Below are 20,318 nucleotides of genomic sequence, written 5' to 3' on the forward strand. Positions count from 1 at the left end.
CTGTGCTGAGGAGGTGTGTGGAAGTTATTTTACAATTAACAAAAAAAATCTGTGATGGGAAAAATAGATTAAAACAAACAAAACCAAAAAAAAAAAACCAAAAAAAACCAACAAAGTAACTGGTGACATGTCTGGGATGTGAGATCCCTGGTAGACCCACCTAAACCCATAGACTTACAGAGCATGTGGAAGCAGCATCTTTTATTCTGCTCACGCCTGATTATTGTTGGATTATTTCAATTGAAGGTTTTAATTCTAAGCTTGTATCCAATCATATCCAATAACAGATGCAATGCTATGCAGTTTGGTGAGTGTGCGTGAAACGTATATGCAATAAAAGGCAAAAATTGACGAATCATGAGCAGGTCCAACTCAAACAGTAAACAAGCTGGACTCATTGTGAAGCAGCTCAGGAACCCCACAGTCATCTAAAAACACGTGCAGGAAACCCATCTAACATTTTCCTCTAGCACACACTGGTCGTTATAAGCAGGATAAACATGACCATGGCGTCTCCTCGGTTCGCTCGTACCTGGATGCTGCAGGCGATCTCCGAGTCGTCCAGCAGGCGCACGGTGCAGTGGATCTCCCGGCTGAGCGAGGACACGCTCGAGCTCCGGAGGCGCAGCATTTTCATGGCTCTGGATCCTACATGCCGGAAACCGGGGCCTCGGCGCCTCTCATGCGCACAGGCAGCGCGTGCACAAGCTGCGCGCTCGGTAATGATCACGGTGCATTCACGCTCAGGAGTGCTGTGGGTTCTGTGATGCTGTGAGGAAATCTGCAAATCCCCCCTTTCTCTCTCTCTCTCTGTCTCTCTCTGGTTCTCTCTCATTCTCTCTCCTCCTATCTGGGTTGCCAGATTGGATCAATCTAAAATAAATTTCCATCATTTTAATACATCTCACTAGCTATAAATACGTCCCAGTTGTATTGTACGTGTATAGTAGTGTTCATTTCCCCCTATATTTAAGGCAATATGTTTTAAATCAAATGGAGTTTATGTAGCGCCAGACGAGCAAACGGTTTATAATTCTCCAATCTGGCAACTCTTTCTGTTGACGTAAGTGTCCCGAGTCCAGAATAAAGCGCACGCGAACGCGCGATAATGAAAATAGCTGTGAGCTTTTACTGTAGTAAAATTTCTGTCCTCGTGTTTTCTACACCATCCCTCGATTTCCGTGCTGTTTATATTTCAGTTGTTAAAGAGCAAATTGTTATCAATGTGACATCTAAACTTGTATTTACTTGACCGCGTGCACCAGCGTTGCATCACCGACAGTCTGGTCACGTGACCTTCCAGAGCTGTATACAGTGTTTCTATACATACAACATATTTTTGTTGTGTATATTACAGATAAATTAGATTCTCGCCATTACATATGTGACATCATGTGGACAGTTTTGCAGAGATGACATGATTTCCCCAAACACATTTCAAAACTGTGACAGTTCCCTGGAAATGTCAGGAGTCATTGTTTAAAGAGAGACTGCAATTACAATGAAACTGGATTTTTTGTCCTCATGCAGGGAACTTTAAATCATTTGTTTGCAAATTTGTATATACACCTTTACTTTATCTACTGATTTATTCTCTTATTATTTTGCTTATCCATTACGTGTCCCCATTCCCATAAAAACCCAAACATTTAAAGCAAGACAAATGTAACAACCCCCACCACACACACACACACACACACACATATGCACACATTTATATATACACTACCGGTCAAAAGTTTAGAGACACTTGACTGAAATGTTTCTCATGATCTTAAAAACTTTTTGATCTGAAGGTGTATGATTAAATGTTTTGAAATCATTGTTGTAGACAAAAATATAATTGTGCCAATGTATTCATTTCTTTCATTAAAAAACTAACTTTATTTGTTTTTAAATGTAAAAAAAAAAATTCAAACGGACAACTCAGAGAGAAATATTCCAATAAAAAAAAGCAACCAATAAGTGTCGGGCATAGGTGGGAACTCCTTTAATACTGTCTAAAAAGCATCTCAGGGGGATTCCTCAAGAAATCGATGGAGAAAATGCCAAGAATACATTTCTGGAAATTCTAGGCAAAAAGTGCATCTACTCTGAAGATGCTTTTGTTGTTTTTTTTTTATATATGTATTTATGTTTTTTAAAAAATATTTATAATTAATTAATTCATGGTATTAACCCTCTCCAAAACACTAGATGTAAAACTAAAATGCCGAATGGGGTTACAATTAGTATCGTAAATGCTAATATATTTTTGTCCATTACCTCACTTGTTTGGTATGAGTGTAACAACCACGCCTCTTTTTCTGTTTAAAGTTCTTCAGCTTTCACCCATGTTGAAAGATGACAAAACGTTGTTGTTTCCTTAGTACGGCTGTCAGTGCTTCTTACAGAGTGTACTACAGTATAATAGACATTTGGCTCTGATGAACAGGCCCCATGAAAAAACAAAGAACTCCGATTCAATCAACCCAGCTCGTGAATAAAAAGACACTCAAAACGATCATTGATTATTCTTTGAAAAAGTAGATTGGCGTCTTTATTAAAAAGAACTCAAAAGTACACCCTTCTGCTCGTAGTGAAGTACAGAGTAAAGTGGGTGGTTCGCTTTGTGGATGAAATGCCCTGGCACTTTTTCACCAGCAGCTGGCAGACCATCCCATACGAAATGACGAGACTTTAAATTGTGTTAGTAGAAGTTGCCCATTTATACTGATTTCAGTCCTGCTTGTGGCTCGGGATGGATCTTGGGTCCAGTTTTGTCTACACTATAAATCCTGCTCAGTGACAGCATTTATAATAGCACAACGTGAACGTCAGCAGTTCGTAACGCTTCTGGGAAACTCAACCCTGCTGAAATCACATCATATCCACCAGCCACTGCATATCAATCACTCAAAATACCAAGCAAATATTGAAATACTGAAACCAGATTTCAAAAATAACAATACTGAAAGAGGATTTCTAAATTTAGCAGCACACAAGGGCAACTTTTACCCACATAGAAGTTATGAAGCAAATAAGACTGCAGCCATGAGGGACAGGAAGAAGTGCATATGTGTGATATGAGACGAGATGAGACGAGCGAGTGGAGTGTGTGTCAGTGCTGGAGAAGTGGGAGGAATAAGACCGTCCGTTCAGGTCCATATCAGGTCTTCATAAATCTCCCTCTGGTGCCTTCTTGCCCTTCCGGTTGGTCTGAGGAGGAAGAGAATAAAGCATTAGTCCATGTACCGGATGTGTTTACTGAAAGTACAAAAATACACAATATTCATCCAAATAATCTTGTTTCTCTTTCAGCATATCAGTGGGGGGAAATCGTTAAATAAATAAATCCCCCGAGAACATTTTCCTGTGTTAATCGTGTAACGCTTTATATCTACAGTCCATGTGCTGTTTATATTACGGTCATACGCTGCATGACTGCATTGTTTTCACTTCAAGCAACCTCGTAACCTCCTGTCAGAGGCAACCAGATGGTGGGCAGATGTCATGCCATTAAACTTCACCTAAACCCTCTAAATGCAATTCGAATGGAAAAGAAGAGGGAAAAAAAAAAAATCACAAGACGTTGATTTTACGTTCAGTCTACTCTAACATTTTACAAGTCGTCAAACATCTACGCACAGCCAAGCTCATAACCTCTTGGCAGAGGCAACCAGGGTGTTTGGCCTAAAATATCCTGGTATTTAGTAGAATTTCCTGCCATTAACCTTCACCCAAGCCCTTTTAGATGCAAATCATAAATGATCCGACAACAGATATTACACTGGGCATGGGAGCTTTTCCTTGTGTAGAGTCTCTTTGGTAACGAAACATCCAAATCTGTGTGCAAATACAATAATATTAGCAGGTTATAAAAAAAACCAACGAGACAAATGAACTAAATGAAACCCTAGTAGCACTTCCTTCTGATGATGCAGTTGCTCTTATTGTTGTCTATGGGGGGGGAAAAAACAAAACAAAAAAAAAAACCCAGCTTGTCTTGGTTCTGAATGTGTGGTGGAAAAAGCATCTTTAGATAGCACTTCCGCAGCGGTGGACTGATTCGTCACTGATTAAGACGGTACTTACTTGATGTTTCGGTTGTTCTGACTGTAATCCCTTCACCTTCGACCTCTCCTGTTCTAACGACGCATGCAGTAACGTCACCTGAGCAAAGGAAACCAAACGAAACGTAGATTTTATTACTCAACATACACGGTCAGCTAACGATCTTCAAAGATTCAATCCACTTCATACAACAGAACATACCTCAGAACTCATTCCTGACTCTTAAATGTTATGAATTAAAGCACACATACCTGTTTTGTCAGCTCCTCTTTTATGTTCAGAAGCTCCTCTACTTGCTGCAAGATTTCCGCTTTGTCTTTCACTGAATGAGGCAGTTATTGAAGTGTAAACGCATTAGAAAGGTTTTCTGGAGCCTGTGCGATTTAATATACAATTCTTCCCATCCTGCTAGCGCCGTGTAATACGATTGAGTGTGTTGGTGAGGACTGTGTACTTACTCTCTCCTTGTTGCAGCATCTTGAGTAACTGGCCATTTCTTGCCTTCACTTCTTTATATCTCTCCTGGGGGGGGGGGGGGGGGGACAAAACGAAAAACAACAACAAATAATGAACAGAAATCCAAAGACACCTTTATTTTAACGATTATTTCTCACTGAAATGAGCAGGGCATTCTGACTAACATTTCCAACCTTCAGATGTCCAGCATGTCTGTATTTTATTGTGTTTACTTGCCCCACATTCTAACCAGCTTGAGTCAGGGGTTATCACGATGATCTTACCTCCCACTGAGAAATGGTCTTCTTCAGTTTCTCTATTTCCTGGTCTTTCTTTTCCAGCTCAAATTTTAACTGTTCAGTTCTTACATCCTGAGAGGAAGAATGAGAAAGAGCGTGACCACAAAAACCTTAGCATATGTCTATGACAGATAAGTCTGTGTGTGGAAGCAGTGATAGCAAAAGTCTGGTGTAAACAATACTGATCCTTTTTTTACTGACCAAAAACACCAAAACCCTGCTTTTTTGTTTTCTATTGGCTCACAAGATCAAGGCTTTGTGTACCACTAGCTCACCAATAGCTCAAAGTTCACTAGGAGAAAATTGATGCAAAGAGAGTTGTAAAGTATTCGCTACTAGAACCCAGTGTGTATTTATTATACCCTGAGCCTTTCCCCCCTCCTTCAGTGAACAGGCGTTTCCACAGGGTGAATTTTATTCACATTTGTGTCTCAAATATCTCCGTAACGCAGTAGAAAATTGTACATTCTACAGCTAAACTGTACATTTTAGCACCTCTGCACAATTTCAATGAATAATATTCAAATCAACAACATTGTGTGTGTGTTTGAGGCTTAAACGTATGAGTCACATAGTAACCGAGAGCAGTAAGAGCAGGTGAATCTCTGCACAGCACTTCTACAAACACTCATCTCTGACTTGTGAGTTAAGATCTCAAGTGCTTTTAAGTTTCATGAACACCTGACCCTGTCTCTGACCTGTTCTTGTTCAGAGGAGGTGTTAACCTCTTGACCTGCGCTGCAGCTGAACTGCTCTCGGCGCTTGTCCCTCTGCACGATTCGGTTTACGTCGTCCTCTAGTTGGTTAAAGAATCGCTTTTCGTGCGCTGCTGTGTTTGCAGGCTTTGGCTCCTGATAAAGTGGAGAGAGGAGAGTGGGGGAGAGAGAGAGAGAAAAAATACTGACTGATAACAAAATACCTCGAAGTAGAACTGCACACACATCGCTACGTCTGCTTTACACAAGCCGTACAGATTCATCAGTGCAGTGATGTTATCTTCATTCGCACTATAAAAACTATACATCTTAAATCAGGGTTCATTACAAGCCTCATCTTTTGTATGCATGAATCCCGATTCTGATTCTTTACAACGGATTTTTAATTAGATTTTGTCACACCAGTGATATTTTAACATCAATTCCCGTCCTTGGGTCCAACTATACTGAAACTCACCTCTCTCTCTGGCCTCTTATTCGGCGGATCTGCAATAGAAAGGCTCGGTTAGTATTTCTCTCTCGCATCTCTCTCTCTGTCATACATAAACAAATACGAAGAAAAGAAAGAAAAAAACCTCACGCTCACCCATGTTAACCTCCTGCTGAAAGTCTTTCAGAGACACCGTGATGCGTTTGTCTTTCCCCTGCTGGTTCTTTTTCTTCTCTTTCTTCCCTCCTCCTTTGGCTTTGGGCGATGCGGTCTCAGCGCTCACAGTATCCTGCGCACAGAGTTGTCAACTAATCAAAGCCAGAAATCTACTTCTGTATTTACATACGAATAAAGATATATATTTTTTTAAAACAGATTTATTTTTCAACCGTCTGCAGTTAAATAAACAAGACACAATAAACAAGTCCCAATTTATATTCATTGTGTGTATATATATATATATGAGAATGTCCTAGCTGACAGCTTAGCAAAAACAGGCTGAGAAACACAATGAAAACTTTCGGTCAATCCAAAATCTGGGTTTATAAATATGTTGGAAATATACTGTTACACACTCGTATCAGGTTTTTTTTGCCACTAAAACAAATGAAAAAGTGTTCAAAATGCAGACTCGAGCCCATAAATACAACATACAAAATGCTGTTTTTGTCAGAAACAGCTACTACTAAATAAGGCCAAAATTGTACACCACTACATGTGTACTGATGCATCATATGTGGTGTGCTGCTTTGACATTTATTTAGTGGTGAGTGAGTGAGGGAAGGAATGTGTGACTGAGGGGAAAACAGTGAATGAGTAACTGAGTAGAGAGACTGAGTGACCGACCGACAAGTTCCATGAGGCGCTCTGCATCAAAAAATTCCTTGTATTTGGTATAAAGAGTGTATTCAGTGCTAAATGAATAAATAAATGAAAAGTCTTGCTTAATTTATCCCAAGGTCACTTCACAAGTATGGAATATAAGTAACATAATTTATATTATTATACATATATATAGGGTGTGTGCAGGTATCAGCACTTCAAACTGAATACTTTTTCATACCATATTCAAGATATTTCCAAAAGATTTTAAGACCTGGACATCACTTCAATCCTGCTACACAATACATCAGCTAGGATGGATTGTGTTCATGCATATACATTCATTTCTGGGTTTAAGTAAAGTATAGCAGGGTAAACCTCTGTAGAGGTATATAGGAGGCCGGAGCAAATAACCTTTTCGCATTACCATTTACTCCAACAGTGAAAGAAAAAAAAAATCCAGCATTTCCTTTTCATGACTTTCCAGGAGAGGAAAAAAAATATAGAGAGAGAGAGAGAAATGGATTACGGCAGTCAGAAGATAAAAAGATGTCAAATTTACCATCACTCCCTCAGCAGCGGTATTAGAAACCCCCTCGCAACAGTGTTTACGAGTTTTTTTTGTCATTTAATGCCAGGGTAATGTAACTGTTATAAATATACATAAACTTTTGTAAAGAAGAAAATATATATATTAAAAAACCTTTGCTATTTTGTAATATTACTATTGTGCTGAATAATACTTGATATTTTTTTAGTTGGGGGTACGAATAGTAATACAACAATAGTAATATATTTCTGACTTAATTCACTTTTATGCGTTAGACTTTATGGCTTTTATTTTGGCGAAAAACCGCAAAAGACCTCCTTTCAGTTGGCAACAGATTTTTAAATTCACTTCTCATTACCAGTCAGGTGAAATGCTGTAAACCTCTGCCCACAAATATGTTTGATATTACGCTAAGATAAAACCAAAGAGAATCTGGCATGTGTTGTGTCTAAATGCAGATTATAAGCGACTCAAACTCACAGCACAGGCAGAGATGAAGTTGGTGTGGAGCGGTGTATACTGTGAATCGAGCCACTTTAAATCACTGATGAGCCGCACACACTCCGATTGCGACACGGTCACACGGCTTTACCATCTCAAACAGCAACGAGCCAAAATAAAATCCAAGTCTTCTTTACGGTGTCGGTTCGGTTGCATTTTTAAGACCTTTGAAACGTGAGTTTAAGACATTTTAATGCTAATAAAGGCCTTATATTTAAGACATTTTAAGACTTTTTAAGGACCCGCAGACACCCTGAGATATATATATATATATATCTACAGTGGGGGAAATAAGTATTGAATGCGTCAAAATTTTTTCAGTAAATATATTTCCAATGAGGTTATTAACATGAAATTTTCACCAGACATCAGTATTAACTCGAGAAATCCACACATATAAAGAAATTCAAACATTAAAGTCCATAAAATGAAGTTATGTGTAATAAAGTGGAATGACACAGGAAAAAAGAATTGAACACGCTAACTGAAATTTATTTAATACTTCGTGGAGAAGCCTTTGTTTGTAATAACAGCTTCAAGACGCTTCCTGTATGAAGAAATTAATGGGCCGCAGTATTCAGGTGTGATTTTGGTCCATTCTTCTAAACATATTGTCTTTAAATCTTACTCAATTGGATTTAAGTCAGGTGATTGACTGGGCCGTTCTAACACCTTGATTTCTTTTCTCTGAAACCAGAGTTTTCTTTGCTGTATATGATTTGGATCACTGTCCTGCTGGAAGGTCCACCCACGTCTCATCTTCATCATCCTGGTGGATGGCAGCAGATTCTTCTGAAGAATCTCCCGGTAAAGTCTCCATTCATCGTTCCTTCAATTATATGAAGACGGCCAGTAGAATGCGATGAAAAGAAGCCCCACACCGTGATGATTCCATTTAAGGGTGATGTGCAGTGCCATTTCTTCTCCAAACATGGTGTGTAGTATGACAGGCAAAAAGTTCAATTTTGCTCTCGTCTGACCAGACTACACTCTCCCAGTATTTCATAGGCTGGTCCAAATGCGTTGTAGCAAAAATGAGCTTCGACATGCCATTTCTTTAGTAATTGAGTCTTGCGGGGTGAGCGTGAGCAGTGGAGTGCATTGACTATTGTTTTCTTTGTGACGATGGCACCTGCTGCCTCCAAGTGTTTCTGGAGCTCTTTCCGAGTGGTCCTTGGCTCTTGGGCTACTCTTTTCATCTACTATTCCCTGGCCTCCCTGTTCAGAAATCTTACGAGGAGCTCCTGTGTGTGGCCGGTTGATGATGCTTCCACTTGAGAATAACGGCCCCAATGGTGCTTACTGTAAGATTCAGAAGTTTTGAAATACGTCTGTATCCGATTCCATCAATATGTTTCCCAACAATAAGGTTGCGAAGGTCTTGGAAGAACTTTTTGCTTTTACCCATCATGAGATGTTTCTTGTGGGACACCTCGGTAACAAAAAGTCTTTTTATAGACCATCAATTTACTAACCCAGCTGATATTAATTTGCACAGATAGGAGGTATAATTACTTACGGATTTCAGCTGGTTCCTTGCCTTGGAGAACTGCCTTTTTTTAGCATGTTCAATACTTTTTCCTGTGTCAATCCACTTTATTACACATAACTTTATTTATGGACTTTGATGTTGTGAATTCTTTATATTTGCAGATTTCTTGAGTTAATACTGATGTCTGCTGAAAATTTCATGTGAATAACCTTACTGGTAATATATTTACTGAAAAAAATGTTGATGCGTTCAATACTTATTTCCCCCACTGTATATATACGCGTGCGTTTGTGTGTGAGGCAGAAGCATGCGTTACCTTTTTCTGTTCCTCAAACTCTAGTTTACTCAGCATTAAGGCCTTTTCCAGGTCTGCCTCGTACAACTCGCTGGTCAGCTACAAACACATATACAGTGAAAGAAATACATCACCTGAGCTAGACAAGCACAGGGAGAAAAAGAGGCAGAGTCTAAAGTTCATCAGATGTTTTTACCCGCTCATCTCTCTGTTTCCACTCCTGCCAGCTTTCCTGGGGGGCAGAGGTGCGATCAGCGGAATTAAGCAGCTCACTGGCTAAACCATGCAATGTCAAGGTAGATGGAGGCGCTGAGGATTTTTGAGGCAGCTTCTTAAAGGCAAGGTTCCTGAGCTGCAAACACAGAGCAAAAACAAATCCAAACAGTGGGTCAGCAAACACAACCAGCTGTGAACATAACCCATCCTCTAAAGCATACAGATAGCAGAACTTAAGAATGCCTTGTTGCATAAAACAGCTTCAGCTGAATTTTCCTACAAGATTACTATTAAGTACTTGTTAAAGTTAAGTGTTTGGAACAATAAAACCTTAAGTGCTACTAGAGTTCAAGGATTTCCTTAAGTTAAATCATTATAAAACCTTGTAAGTGATCGCTTGAAACATTACATAAGTTATGGTAAAGAAAACGTCACTTTAAGATTACTGGGCGATAATAAAAGCTGAAGAAATGGCTGAGTTTTTGTATGTGATTGACTTACAATTGATATGAGACATGAGACGGAATACTTCTGAGCAGTTCAGAGTCAACAGCTTTGCTCAAGTGGTATCTTGGTGGCACTGGGTTTTGAACTCTCTATCCTCCAACTAGTAGCCTGATATCCCAATACCTGAACCACTGAACCACTACTGTCAAGTAGCAACAAACTGATGGATATACGCCACCAATCAAAAATCTTGAACACCTAAAATACCTAGGGCAACTCCACTGGCCACTTTAATGGTACGCTGTGATTTTATTATTAGTATATAAATTTGTGTGCTATCTGAGTAGGCTTGAAAAGATACATTTGAGAATCCCTACAGCAGAGAAACCCACTGCCCTAACACTTATGCAGATGGTCCCAAATAACTACGGGTGCATCTCAAATCAGCTCCCTAGTTCAGTATTCAGGGCACTGATCGGGGAGTCGGCCATTTTAAGTTCTGTCTCAGTGGGATCTCTGTCTCCAGCGCACTGAAACGTTCGCTCCTTAAAAGAATCCCAGAATGCACTACAAAAAAACAGGGAGCATCGATGCTCATTATGTTTCCTTACTGGAAATGACATCATATTTCACAAAGCCTCTCAGCTCATAAGAAAATGGGGGACGAACTCTCAGCCAACTTCGTCTACTAATATAAGGAGCTTGTTATCGTTGTTGCGGCTCTCAACTGATTACTTACGTTTGTGATTTTTTATTATTTTATTTGACGTTCTGTATACGGTTTGTTTGAGTCTAACGACTTTTAAGTGTTTTTAACGATTTTAAAAAATCCACTAGCTAGCCTACGACCCTGCTTGATCCATGTCCCATGACAGAAACGTTTGTGATTGAGCTAACAAATTTATATGACAATGTCAGAAAGATATCGGTCCTGCCTGCTGTTGATAAACGCCAGTGGTGACAATTCATAACATGAGTCATGTCACCGGAAATTGAGTCATCAGCGACTACGTTTACATGGACAGCAGTGATGTAATTATTGACTTTATTCTGAATAAGATAATATTCTGATTAAGGTGTTTACATGACTTGTTTTAGTATACTCGTTTCATGTTAACGTTTTACATGTTATAGAACATACATCGATTAACGGCACACGTCATTACGTCCCCACGCCACGCCGTCCGACGTTCCCTCCCAAATTTCACGTATCAACATATAATTCGTCTTCGTTATGGTACCGTATACAGTTTCAGGTGTTTCATTTTAAATTTTACGAAAGCTTCAAGTGCAGTTAATTATTTGTCATGCTATACGTGCAAATAGACGACTGCTTGAAGCCATGGGCTGAGTCCGAAACCGCGTACTTACCTACTATACATTAGCCGTAATACATGTATTTCTCCTATTATATAGTAGGTAAGTACGCGGTTTCGGACGCAGCCGTGCTCTCTTGTTTGCCGTCAAACGGTTGAGCACTGCCGTGTGTGTGTGTCCTGTCGCAAAATGCAGTGAAAACTCCCACACGACGTTAATAGTGTGATTAAGGTGTGTACATGTCTGTAATGCACTTCCATAATGCGACTAAAACAGGAATACTCCACACGTCTCAATTCGATTTGTGTTTACTTCGAGTATGACTTTAGCCGGATTAAGGTCATCAATAATCGCTGTTTACATGCTAGTCTCTTAATCAGAATATTGTCTTAATCGGGTTAATAACGGAATACTGTTGTCCAGGTAAACGTACTGAGTGTCTCAATGCGTAGTGAGCCAGGGTGCTTATAACCAGTGCCTGAAATCGTGTACACGATATTCACAACCTATTAAACTAGAAAGGTGATTGAGGTTAACCCACCTAACATCTCCCTTCGACATCAGCATGGGACAACTCTAACTTCTGACGGGAATAATGGAAATATACCAAACACTTCACCACATAATTCCTGAACAGATCACACACACACACACACACACACACACACACACACACACACACACACACACCCCCCATTATGAGCACAATTTTAACGTGTTTCAGGGATGGACCTTTCCTCTAGTCACCTCATTGGTTTCACTTTGCTGCTGCTCCTTCTTCTTTTTCTTCTTGTCTTTCTTTTTGTCAGTGCTCTGATTGCTCTTGGCGCCGGCAGATTTCCCAGATCGTGAGGATTTGCCGGTTTCTCGGGAGGATTTGGCTTTTCCCGTGTCGGAGTCGCTGTCTGAGTCCGAGTCCACCTGCAGCAGGGCGAAGCGCGACGCTGTGGTCGGGACTGAGATCAACGTAGATGCCATGCTGGAGCTGGAATACAGATGTCTGCTGTGATGTGCCTGAAACAAAAGAGGTGAAAGAACTGAAACCTGCCCTATTCCTGCCAAGGCTTTAAATCGCACCCTTAATGTAGGCGAGGAAATATGTCGTCATGGCTAGGATGAGAAATCAGCAAGGCTGCGCACAGTCATGACGTGTACGGTATATCTTCAATAAAAATGCTGAACACAATGCAACTATAAAAAACCCTCACCAAGTCCTTTATTATTAATAAACTTTGGTGCAGCAACAAATACGCTTTTGGGAAAAAAAAGTGTGTTTCGTATTTAAATTTAAATAAAACAAAACACGCACACTATTAATTACACACGAGACATTTGAGCTGCTAGTAACGCTAATATTGTTTGGCGTTATTAGCTAGCTAGTAACTAGCTCACCGCGTCAGTACTTTTTTTATATAAAGAATTCAGCATTCATCAAAAAAAAACAAACTAGCGTTAACGTTTTTACGTAAATTATCACAAATGCTTCCCAAACACCCCTTATGTCCACTAGAACCTAACATAAATAAACTTTCACCTCCTGAAGTCTTTGTACAGCTGCTATAGGTTTTACTGTCTGCAACAGTCTCTACGGCAGCCGGAGTGGGACAAATGCGTTTAATAGTAGTAACGCGTTTCGAAAAACGTCACAGTTCTATTCAACCATCCATCCATCTATCTATCTATCTATCTATCTTCAATACCACTTATCCTACAGGGTCGTGGGGAACCTGGAGCCTATCCCAGGGAGCATGGGGTACAAGGCAGGGGACACCCTGGATGGAGTGTCACTCCATCTCAGGGCACATTCAGACACCCATTCATACACTATGGACATGTCAATCAGGCTACCATGCATGTCTTTGGACTGGGGGAGGAAACCAGAGTACCCGGAGGAAACCCCCCAAACTTCACACACAGGGCAGTGGCAGGAATCAAACCCCCAACCCTGGAGGTAGGAGGCAAACATGCTAACCACTAAGCCAACTCTATTCAAACAAATACCAGCAGATGCTTATCAGATATTTTTATTTATTTATTTTTAAAAATGTAACGTCTGTAGACGTTTCAATAATATATACAGCGCGTGTGGTGTATGGGAACATGAGCCATCTCTCCATGGTGTTGTTTTGCATAAGGCCACAGGTAAAAGTCAATGAGAGCCGAGTTAATGTCACAGCTCTTTCCATCTCTCTCCCTCACAAGCTGCCACAGGTGATTCTTGATTTTCTCCACACACCAGATTGAACAGCCACGAATTTCCACTTCTCTCCGCTCACCTGAACTCAGCAACTCACCTGGGAACAGAAAACAGCTCTAACGTAACACAAATTTGCTCGTATAGTATATTTTTAAAGCAAATGGTATATACTAAAAAGAAAGCATGGAGTGAATCAGTATGCTAAGGTTAACAATTAAAAGTAAGATTCAAATCATGTGTGACCAATATATAACGTATTAAAAGAGAAATGACTATATTAATCAAAGAAACTGAGATCATTTTAGGTCGAGCTGGTGAGATCATTGAATACGTATAATCATTTAGGCCTGCTCTGTTATTTCTCAGAAAAATCATACTCTCTGTTTTAATCTGTATCTTTTTTTACCAATTTGATTTGAATTACTTCTTTAGATAAAAACCTTTTTAAAAAATAAGCTGATTGAGCTTGAACACTTAAGATGTGGAGGAAGAAACATTTTATGAATTTTGGTGAATCATCAGAAATGTAATCAAAAGGAGAAGAAAAAAAATGGGAAACCCCTATGGAAGTATAATAGTGCCAGATGTCCTCAAGGCAAAATGGCATGTTGAATTACATACATTGAATAAAAACATATCGCAATAAAAATACTTGTATTTTTCTGCCCAGCAATTTGACACAAATTGAAAAAACCCCCACAGAAATATCAATGCTTGAAATAGTTTCCTCTGCAATTCATTGGGTTTGTATATTTTGATTGAAAACAAAATTCCAGCATTCAAAATTCAATGCATACATATTCCCCTTCCTAAAATCTGACAAATTCAGACTGCAAAAATTCAGGTCTTAAAATTCAAGTCTTCACATCCGGGTCTCACAGGAAGAGCAATGGGTGAGATCATTGTTTTAGCATTGTATAAAACCCTGAGCGGTGATGATCGGTAACGGTCAGATCATCTGCAGACATCTCGGCTTTTGTGATTTTTCGATAAAAGTCTCATTTTTGGCATCTTAAACCCCTGAGAGATTTTATTTTAAGCTAAGGTGATTTTCCACAATATTCACTAAGGCATGGCAGCACCTAAACATATCTATAACATAGTAGTATGTGCAGAATATCTGATTCGTTCCTCACTTCATAATTGGTCTATAGTTTTTATGATTAAATTCCAGCCTTAAACACAGTAAATATGTTTATATTGACATTTTTTGTGATTCGTTTTGATATTCAGGTGCTAATTTGTTGGTTGGTGATGTATTTGCATTATTTCTGTGTTGCCTCCGACGCTGATGTCACAGGGGAACATTGCTAAAGTCCCCATGAAATCAAAATTGAAGTTTTGTAGTTTTTTGTATGAGTATGTTAGCCTTAAGCTTATCTATAAACTAGTGTGCTCCAAAACAATGGCAAAATTCGCATTTAGAATTTATATGCATTCAAAATTGACAGTCTCTCTCTACCACCGATACGCATGAGCAGTTTTGATGACATCATTCTGCACTTCAGCATCTCATCAGATTTTCTGTCCAATCGAATGCGCTCTAGAATTGGAAGTGTCCCGCCCCCAACATTATGAAAATCACATCGGCTGCGTCCGAAATCGCGTACTACCCTACTGCACAGTAGGAGAAAAGCAGTAAAGCACGTCGGCTCTTTTTAAGTATTAAACCTTGGTTAAACAAGGCTTGTTTAACAATACCCGAATAAATTGTTAACTTGTTAAAGTTTTAAACAAGCGAACAGTTGTTACAGCTTTTGAAATCTTTTTTTTTTGTGATCTCCATCATGCCTTAGCCGGCCAAGCTAACGGTAACGAATTTACCTCAGCCTGTTAACACCGCCCACATTAAATTGGTAATTCAGTTAACTCTCGCCATTAGTGCGGTTGTAAATCTGGTGGTCCCTTGAAGATTTTTGTGTTTATGATGAAGTTGAAGGTCACGTCACAATGCCAACATGGTGGACGTGGTATGTCCGGGACTGTAGTCATACTACACACACATACTGATTAGTACGGACTGTTTCAACGGCCGTGAAGTTAGAGACAATTCCATGTCAATACAGAAAACATCTCGAGACCAGGCTCAAATCCTACAGCGACATTCAATGTCAGTAATGAGAGGTGTATGAAATGACAAGTACAATGGTGATTTATGGTGGTATCAGCATGAAAGTTAAAGCTTTTGAAGCTAATCTGTTTGAGCGGAGTGTACAAATGAGAAGGTCAGAGAGCTGGACAGACTAAAGGACTAAAGCGCTGCTGAATCCCAATGGCACCACTTTTAACAGGTACTCGAACGCCATTGTGGGTGATTTAGGAAACTGTTAACCAAAGTGAAAATGGACCAATGTCAATGGAAAAAGTTTCAACCAAAAAAGTCAACTCTGAATTTATTTACAAAACAAAATATTGGACGCCACTGAAGATCACGTTCATTATAAAGATTAATATGATCGTTGTTCAGGGTGATAGGGCTTATTTCAACGGTGGTGAACACCCTCTAAACGTCCATGTCGGTATTTATAAATAAGAACTGGGTCAAGGTAAGAACAGAACACAACCCACCCTTACCCTTTTTCAGTGCCTCCATGAGAGCATCTGAGTAGCGTAGCGCCTCCAGGTAGACGAGGGCCTGTGGCACTCTGTAGTCAGCAAACATGGTCAGGTAGTCCAGGTTGGGTATGTTCCCCTCACCTCTGGCCTGCATGATCCCCCAGAAATCCGCCACCAGGATCTGAGCCCTCTTATAGAAGGAAATCCTCTTGCCCTGGTTTATCATTACATTGTATTACATGGTCATTACATTTATTTGGTGAAAAGGAAATTAAAAAAAAATAATAAAAATGTATTGTGCTGTTACATGAAAATAATCAACGATGGGGTGGTGTGATGTGGTCCCATATGAAATGGAGTTACTGTTACCACCCCAAAGTTGATTATTTTACAATAACAGCATGCCACAAACTGTCCACTTCCTCATATCACAGAGACGAGGACAATTTCTAATTCTTTAGTAAATTTTAACCGTTTACACAGTCATTCCTTCACCAGCCTCTCTTTTTTTCTCTCTCTTGAAGTGACAAAAAAAAAACGTAGCTTGTCATGTTACTGAGAAAACACAATGTGCAAAGACAGTCGTACTATTTCTGTATACCTCAAAGGTGGCCTCGTCCCTGTAGGAGGGTATGTTATCCACGATATACCGCACCATTTTCTCAGCATCATTCTGCCCGTGGCTTATGAAGCTCCGGAAAGATCCGCCATGCTGCAGGAGCACACGGCCAGCCTCGGTGAGGGCCTGGTGACGCTCCTTCAGCATGGGCATGGGTGTGTCATTATCTGACTGAAGGATACGCGCCAGGTCAGCCTCGCTCATCTGGGAGAAGTAAGCAGGGTCGGTGATAGGCACACCTATCAGGAAAGGAGGTCAAAACAACCAGGTAAAGGTCAAAGGTAACTTAGCAGATGCACAAATGCTCACTGAGTGCATCCTGTAGCACCACTTACCCTCGTCCATAGCCCTGGTGATGGCTGCACACAGCGACATGTAGCCACGATATGTGGTTCCTCTGTAGTTCACTTCACACTGCTGGTCCTCTCTATCAGGCCAGAAGGAGAAGTTCATAGTGTCGGTCACAAACACCCAGTTAATGGCTTCATCTGTGTCCGGAGAGGGAGCAAGTGGGTTCATCATCTTCCAGCCAGTGGCCGTGAAAGCCTCGCTGTCTCTTAGCATGTAGAGCATCTCTGCCACCTTCTTAACACCTTCCTCGTCCACAAACACGTCCCGGCTCCGCTCCGCCACATACTGGCCAGATTCCCGAGGCATCAGTGGCTGCTCCATTCTGTGCCAAAATGATGATCATATTCATGTTCAGCATATTCAAATCAGCTCCAAACAATACGTTGCAGTTATGAAACGTTAGAACATTACAGTATTTTGGCTTTATCGGTATTCACAAAGGTGGCACGATGGCGCAGTGGTTCGAACCTGAGCTGGGGCTACTGTCTGCGTAGAGTTTCACATGTCTGTCTCGCTGTTTCCTCCAACCTTCCTAAAGCATCTGGCTACACTAAACTTTCACCAGGTGTAAATAAACATGTGAATGTGTGTGTGGTGTCCTGTGACACATTGGCGTCCCATTCATGCCGTATTGCTGCTTCACGCTCAGTGTTCCCAGGATATGCGCCACCCTGACCAGGATAAAGTGGTTACTGAAGATGAACGAATGTATTCAGAAAACATTTTTTCTGTAACACAGCTATCTCGAAGTAAAAAGCTTAAGCGGGTATGGCAACTCACATTGGCACTAGATCAACCAGGTCATATTTGGAACAAAATCTTGGACTCTCTTTTATATTTAGTTAAGCCATGTGGAGGTCGAGCTGATGAATTCAATGAAATAAAACGATCAGACCACATTTAGGGTTTGGAAGTTTTCCTTTCACGTTTACAACCAGCCTACTGTGCTCTACACACATCACTAACAAAGACATCCGTCAACCCTGCTTTAAAAAACCCCTAAAACAATAGAAACAATCACATAAATTCTAATGGTTTCCACTACAGATACCATTACAAACCATTAGCGGTTAACCATTAAAACCATTAGCATACTTGGTCCTTAATGGTATCCACTAGACATAACATGCCACCAATAAAAGGCAAGAAATTACCAGTAGAGACCCACAGGGACCATTACAGTTAGTATTAAAAGCCATACAATTCCCATTATAACCATTAAATCCATTACCAAATGTATGTATTACCAAACCATATTAAGAAGGTAGGTCCTTAATGGTATCCACTAGACATAACATGCCACTAATAGAAGGCAACAAATTACCAGTACAGACCCACATGGACCATTCCAGTTCCCATTATAACCATTAAAACCATTACAAATTCTATGAGGGTTTTTATTGTGGGGTTTTTTTCAGCAGGGAAAACATAACTCATTCATTCATAATTTTAAAACTAACTACATTATTAATCATTTTAAAGCATACACACCAGAAATAAACTCGAGAGGCGTTGCATCCAAAAGAAAAACCCTCGAAATGAAATCTAGAAGTTCTGGAGAAGTTTAGAGATGAGGAACCGCATGCAGACACCGCACACTTCCGCACTACATACTACACCAAAATATCCGAATGTCCGAAGTGCATCCATTCACAAATACACAGCTTTTCTCTTCCTTACTCAACGGCTGAACATGAGCAACAGCGCCACCTAGTGCAACGGAGATTGATGGATATGACGCGTTCATATGCTGTAGTTTTCGTTTTAAAGGTGCAATAGGTCAGGGGTTCACAAACATTTCCAGGGCAAGGCCCCCCTTTTGCAAGATGTCTTTAAAACACATTAAAAATACAGACTTCTGAATATATCCCCCCTTTTTTTTAAATTAATAATTACATCTTACATCTTTACATTACATTAGGAATTGACTGATTGTGTGTGTGTGTGTGTGTGTGTGGTTGTCTGAGAGTGAGAAAGAGAAAACATACATTTATTTATTTTTCACACCAAATTGTTGAGGCCCCCCGGGCGCCCCCTGGCGGCCCCCAGTTTGAAAACCACTGCAATAGGCGATTTGTTTTTATTCCGTGCTTGTACAAATAACCTGGAAGATATGTAGGACATGATAAAAACCCTGGATTAAGCCGTGGCCTTCGTGAAAGGTTATTGCTTGTTTGGGTTTGTGTTCGGATGCTCTTCCTATTAATCTTTTTTTTTTTTTAAGCAAAGCATCATTTATACACATATACGTGTGTATATTCCATACACATATATACAAACACACACACATATTAAAAAAAAAAAAAAAACAGAAAACTTTACTGAAATAAATTACAAAGGTGAAACAAGTTTATTGTCTTAAGAGCTTTAAGATTCTTAGATGATGAAATAATTTGGATTTACTGCCTTTTTATAGACACTATGTTCTACAGGCCACCTAAGAGCATAAAGGCGGAGCTTCATGAACATGGGCGGGAACGGGGGGCGTGGGCTCAAGGAATGAGGAAAACCATTCAATAATGTCAAACCCCAAACTCACCTACATTTCAGGTGATAAGTTTACATACGCCTTGCAGAATCTACAAAATGTTCATAAAAATAATAGGGATAATAAAAATGGCTTCTTTTTGTTTTTAAGTTTTAAACCGGCAACTCTTGAGCCACATTAGACAGATCACACAAATTAAGGCTGGGCAAGATGATTATATATCCATATTGTGATCAATTATGTCACAATACATGTTTCTGAAATAGCAGGGATAGTGATCTTTTTAGAAAGTAAATGTTTTAGCTTTTTAATAAACAAATATTTTTCAATATTAAAAATCAAGTATGCAGTGATGTCATATGTAGACATTAAAGAAAAGTACCCCAATTATTATTATTATTATTATTTTGGAATAAAGCACTACTGTAATTGCTGGGGAATTGTTAGCAAGCCTATACATAGTGATAAATCACATCATAGAAATATCTTCAACAATCGTGATTGATTTCCCTC

General features: G+C 39.8%; 3 protein-coding genes across 5 annotated transcripts in view; all 3 read right to left on the reverse strand.

Annotated features, from left to right (window-relative positions):
* Positions 1–1,702, reverse strand: part of frmd3 (FERM domain containing 3) — a 40,990-nt gene extending 39,288 nt beyond the window's left edge. Inside the window, exon 1 of the mRNA XM_053624357.1 lies at positions 533–1,702. Within this exon, the coding sequence (XP_053480332.1) occupies positions 533–835 (303 nt within the window). The 5' untranslated portion in view covers positions 836–1,702. The remainder of the gene's footprint in view (positions 1–532) is intronic.
* Positions 1,703–2,515: 813 nt separating this feature from the next.
* On the reverse strand, positions 2,516–13,186 carry gkap1 (G kinase anchoring protein 1). 2 transcript variants are annotated; one of them, XM_053624359.1, is made up of 12 exons: positions 13,129–13,186; positions 12,342–12,608; positions 9,811–9,966; positions 9,636–9,713; positions 6,111–6,243; positions 5,982–6,010; positions 5,507–5,659; positions 4,794–4,880; positions 4,512–4,575; positions 4,305–4,375; positions 4,075–4,152; positions 2,516–3,198 (listed from the first exon to the last, which is right to left on the reverse strand). In XM_053624359.1, exons 2-12 carry the CDS (start codon positions 12,570–12,572, stop codon positions 3,157–3,159), a joined length of 1,122 nt encoding a protein of 373 aa, XP_053480334.1. In that variant the 5' UTR covers positions 12,573–12,608; positions 13,129–13,186; the 3' UTR covers positions 2,516–3,156. The 2 variants fall into 2 exon arrangements, with proteins under 2 accessions (XP_053480334.1, XP_053480335.1); XM_053624360.1 differs by lacking the exon at positions 9,636–9,713.
* Positions 13,187–13,602: 416 nt separating this feature from the next.
* Positions 13,603–20,298, reverse strand: qng1 (Q-nucleotide N-glycosylase 1). Of its 2 annotated transcripts, XM_053624367.1 has the most exons (5): positions 18,809–20,298; positions 17,302–17,639; positions 16,949–17,205; positions 16,366–16,561; positions 13,603–13,888 (listed from the first exon to the last, which is right to left on the reverse strand). In XM_053624367.1, exons 2-5 carry the CDS (start codon positions 17,636–17,638, stop codon positions 13,659–13,661), a joined length of 1,020 nt encoding a protein of 339 aa, XP_053480342.1. In that variant the 5' UTR covers position 17,639; positions 18,809–20,298; the 3' UTR covers positions 13,603–13,658. The 2 variants fall into 2 exon arrangements, with proteins under 2 accessions (XP_053480342.1, XP_053480343.1); XM_053624368.1 differs by lacking the exon at positions 18,809–20,298 and having other exon boundaries at positions 17,302–18,277.
* Positions 20,299–20,318: the final 20 nt, after the last annotated feature.

Source organism: Ictalurus furcatus, chromosome 5 (assembly GCF_023375685.1).
Source record: "Ictalurus furcatus strain D&B chromosome 5, Billie_1.0, whole genome shotgun sequence".
In the NCBI taxonomy this organism is placed as follows: Eukaryota; Metazoa; Chordata; class Actinopteri; order Siluriformes; family Ictaluridae; genus Ictalurus; species Ictalurus furcatus.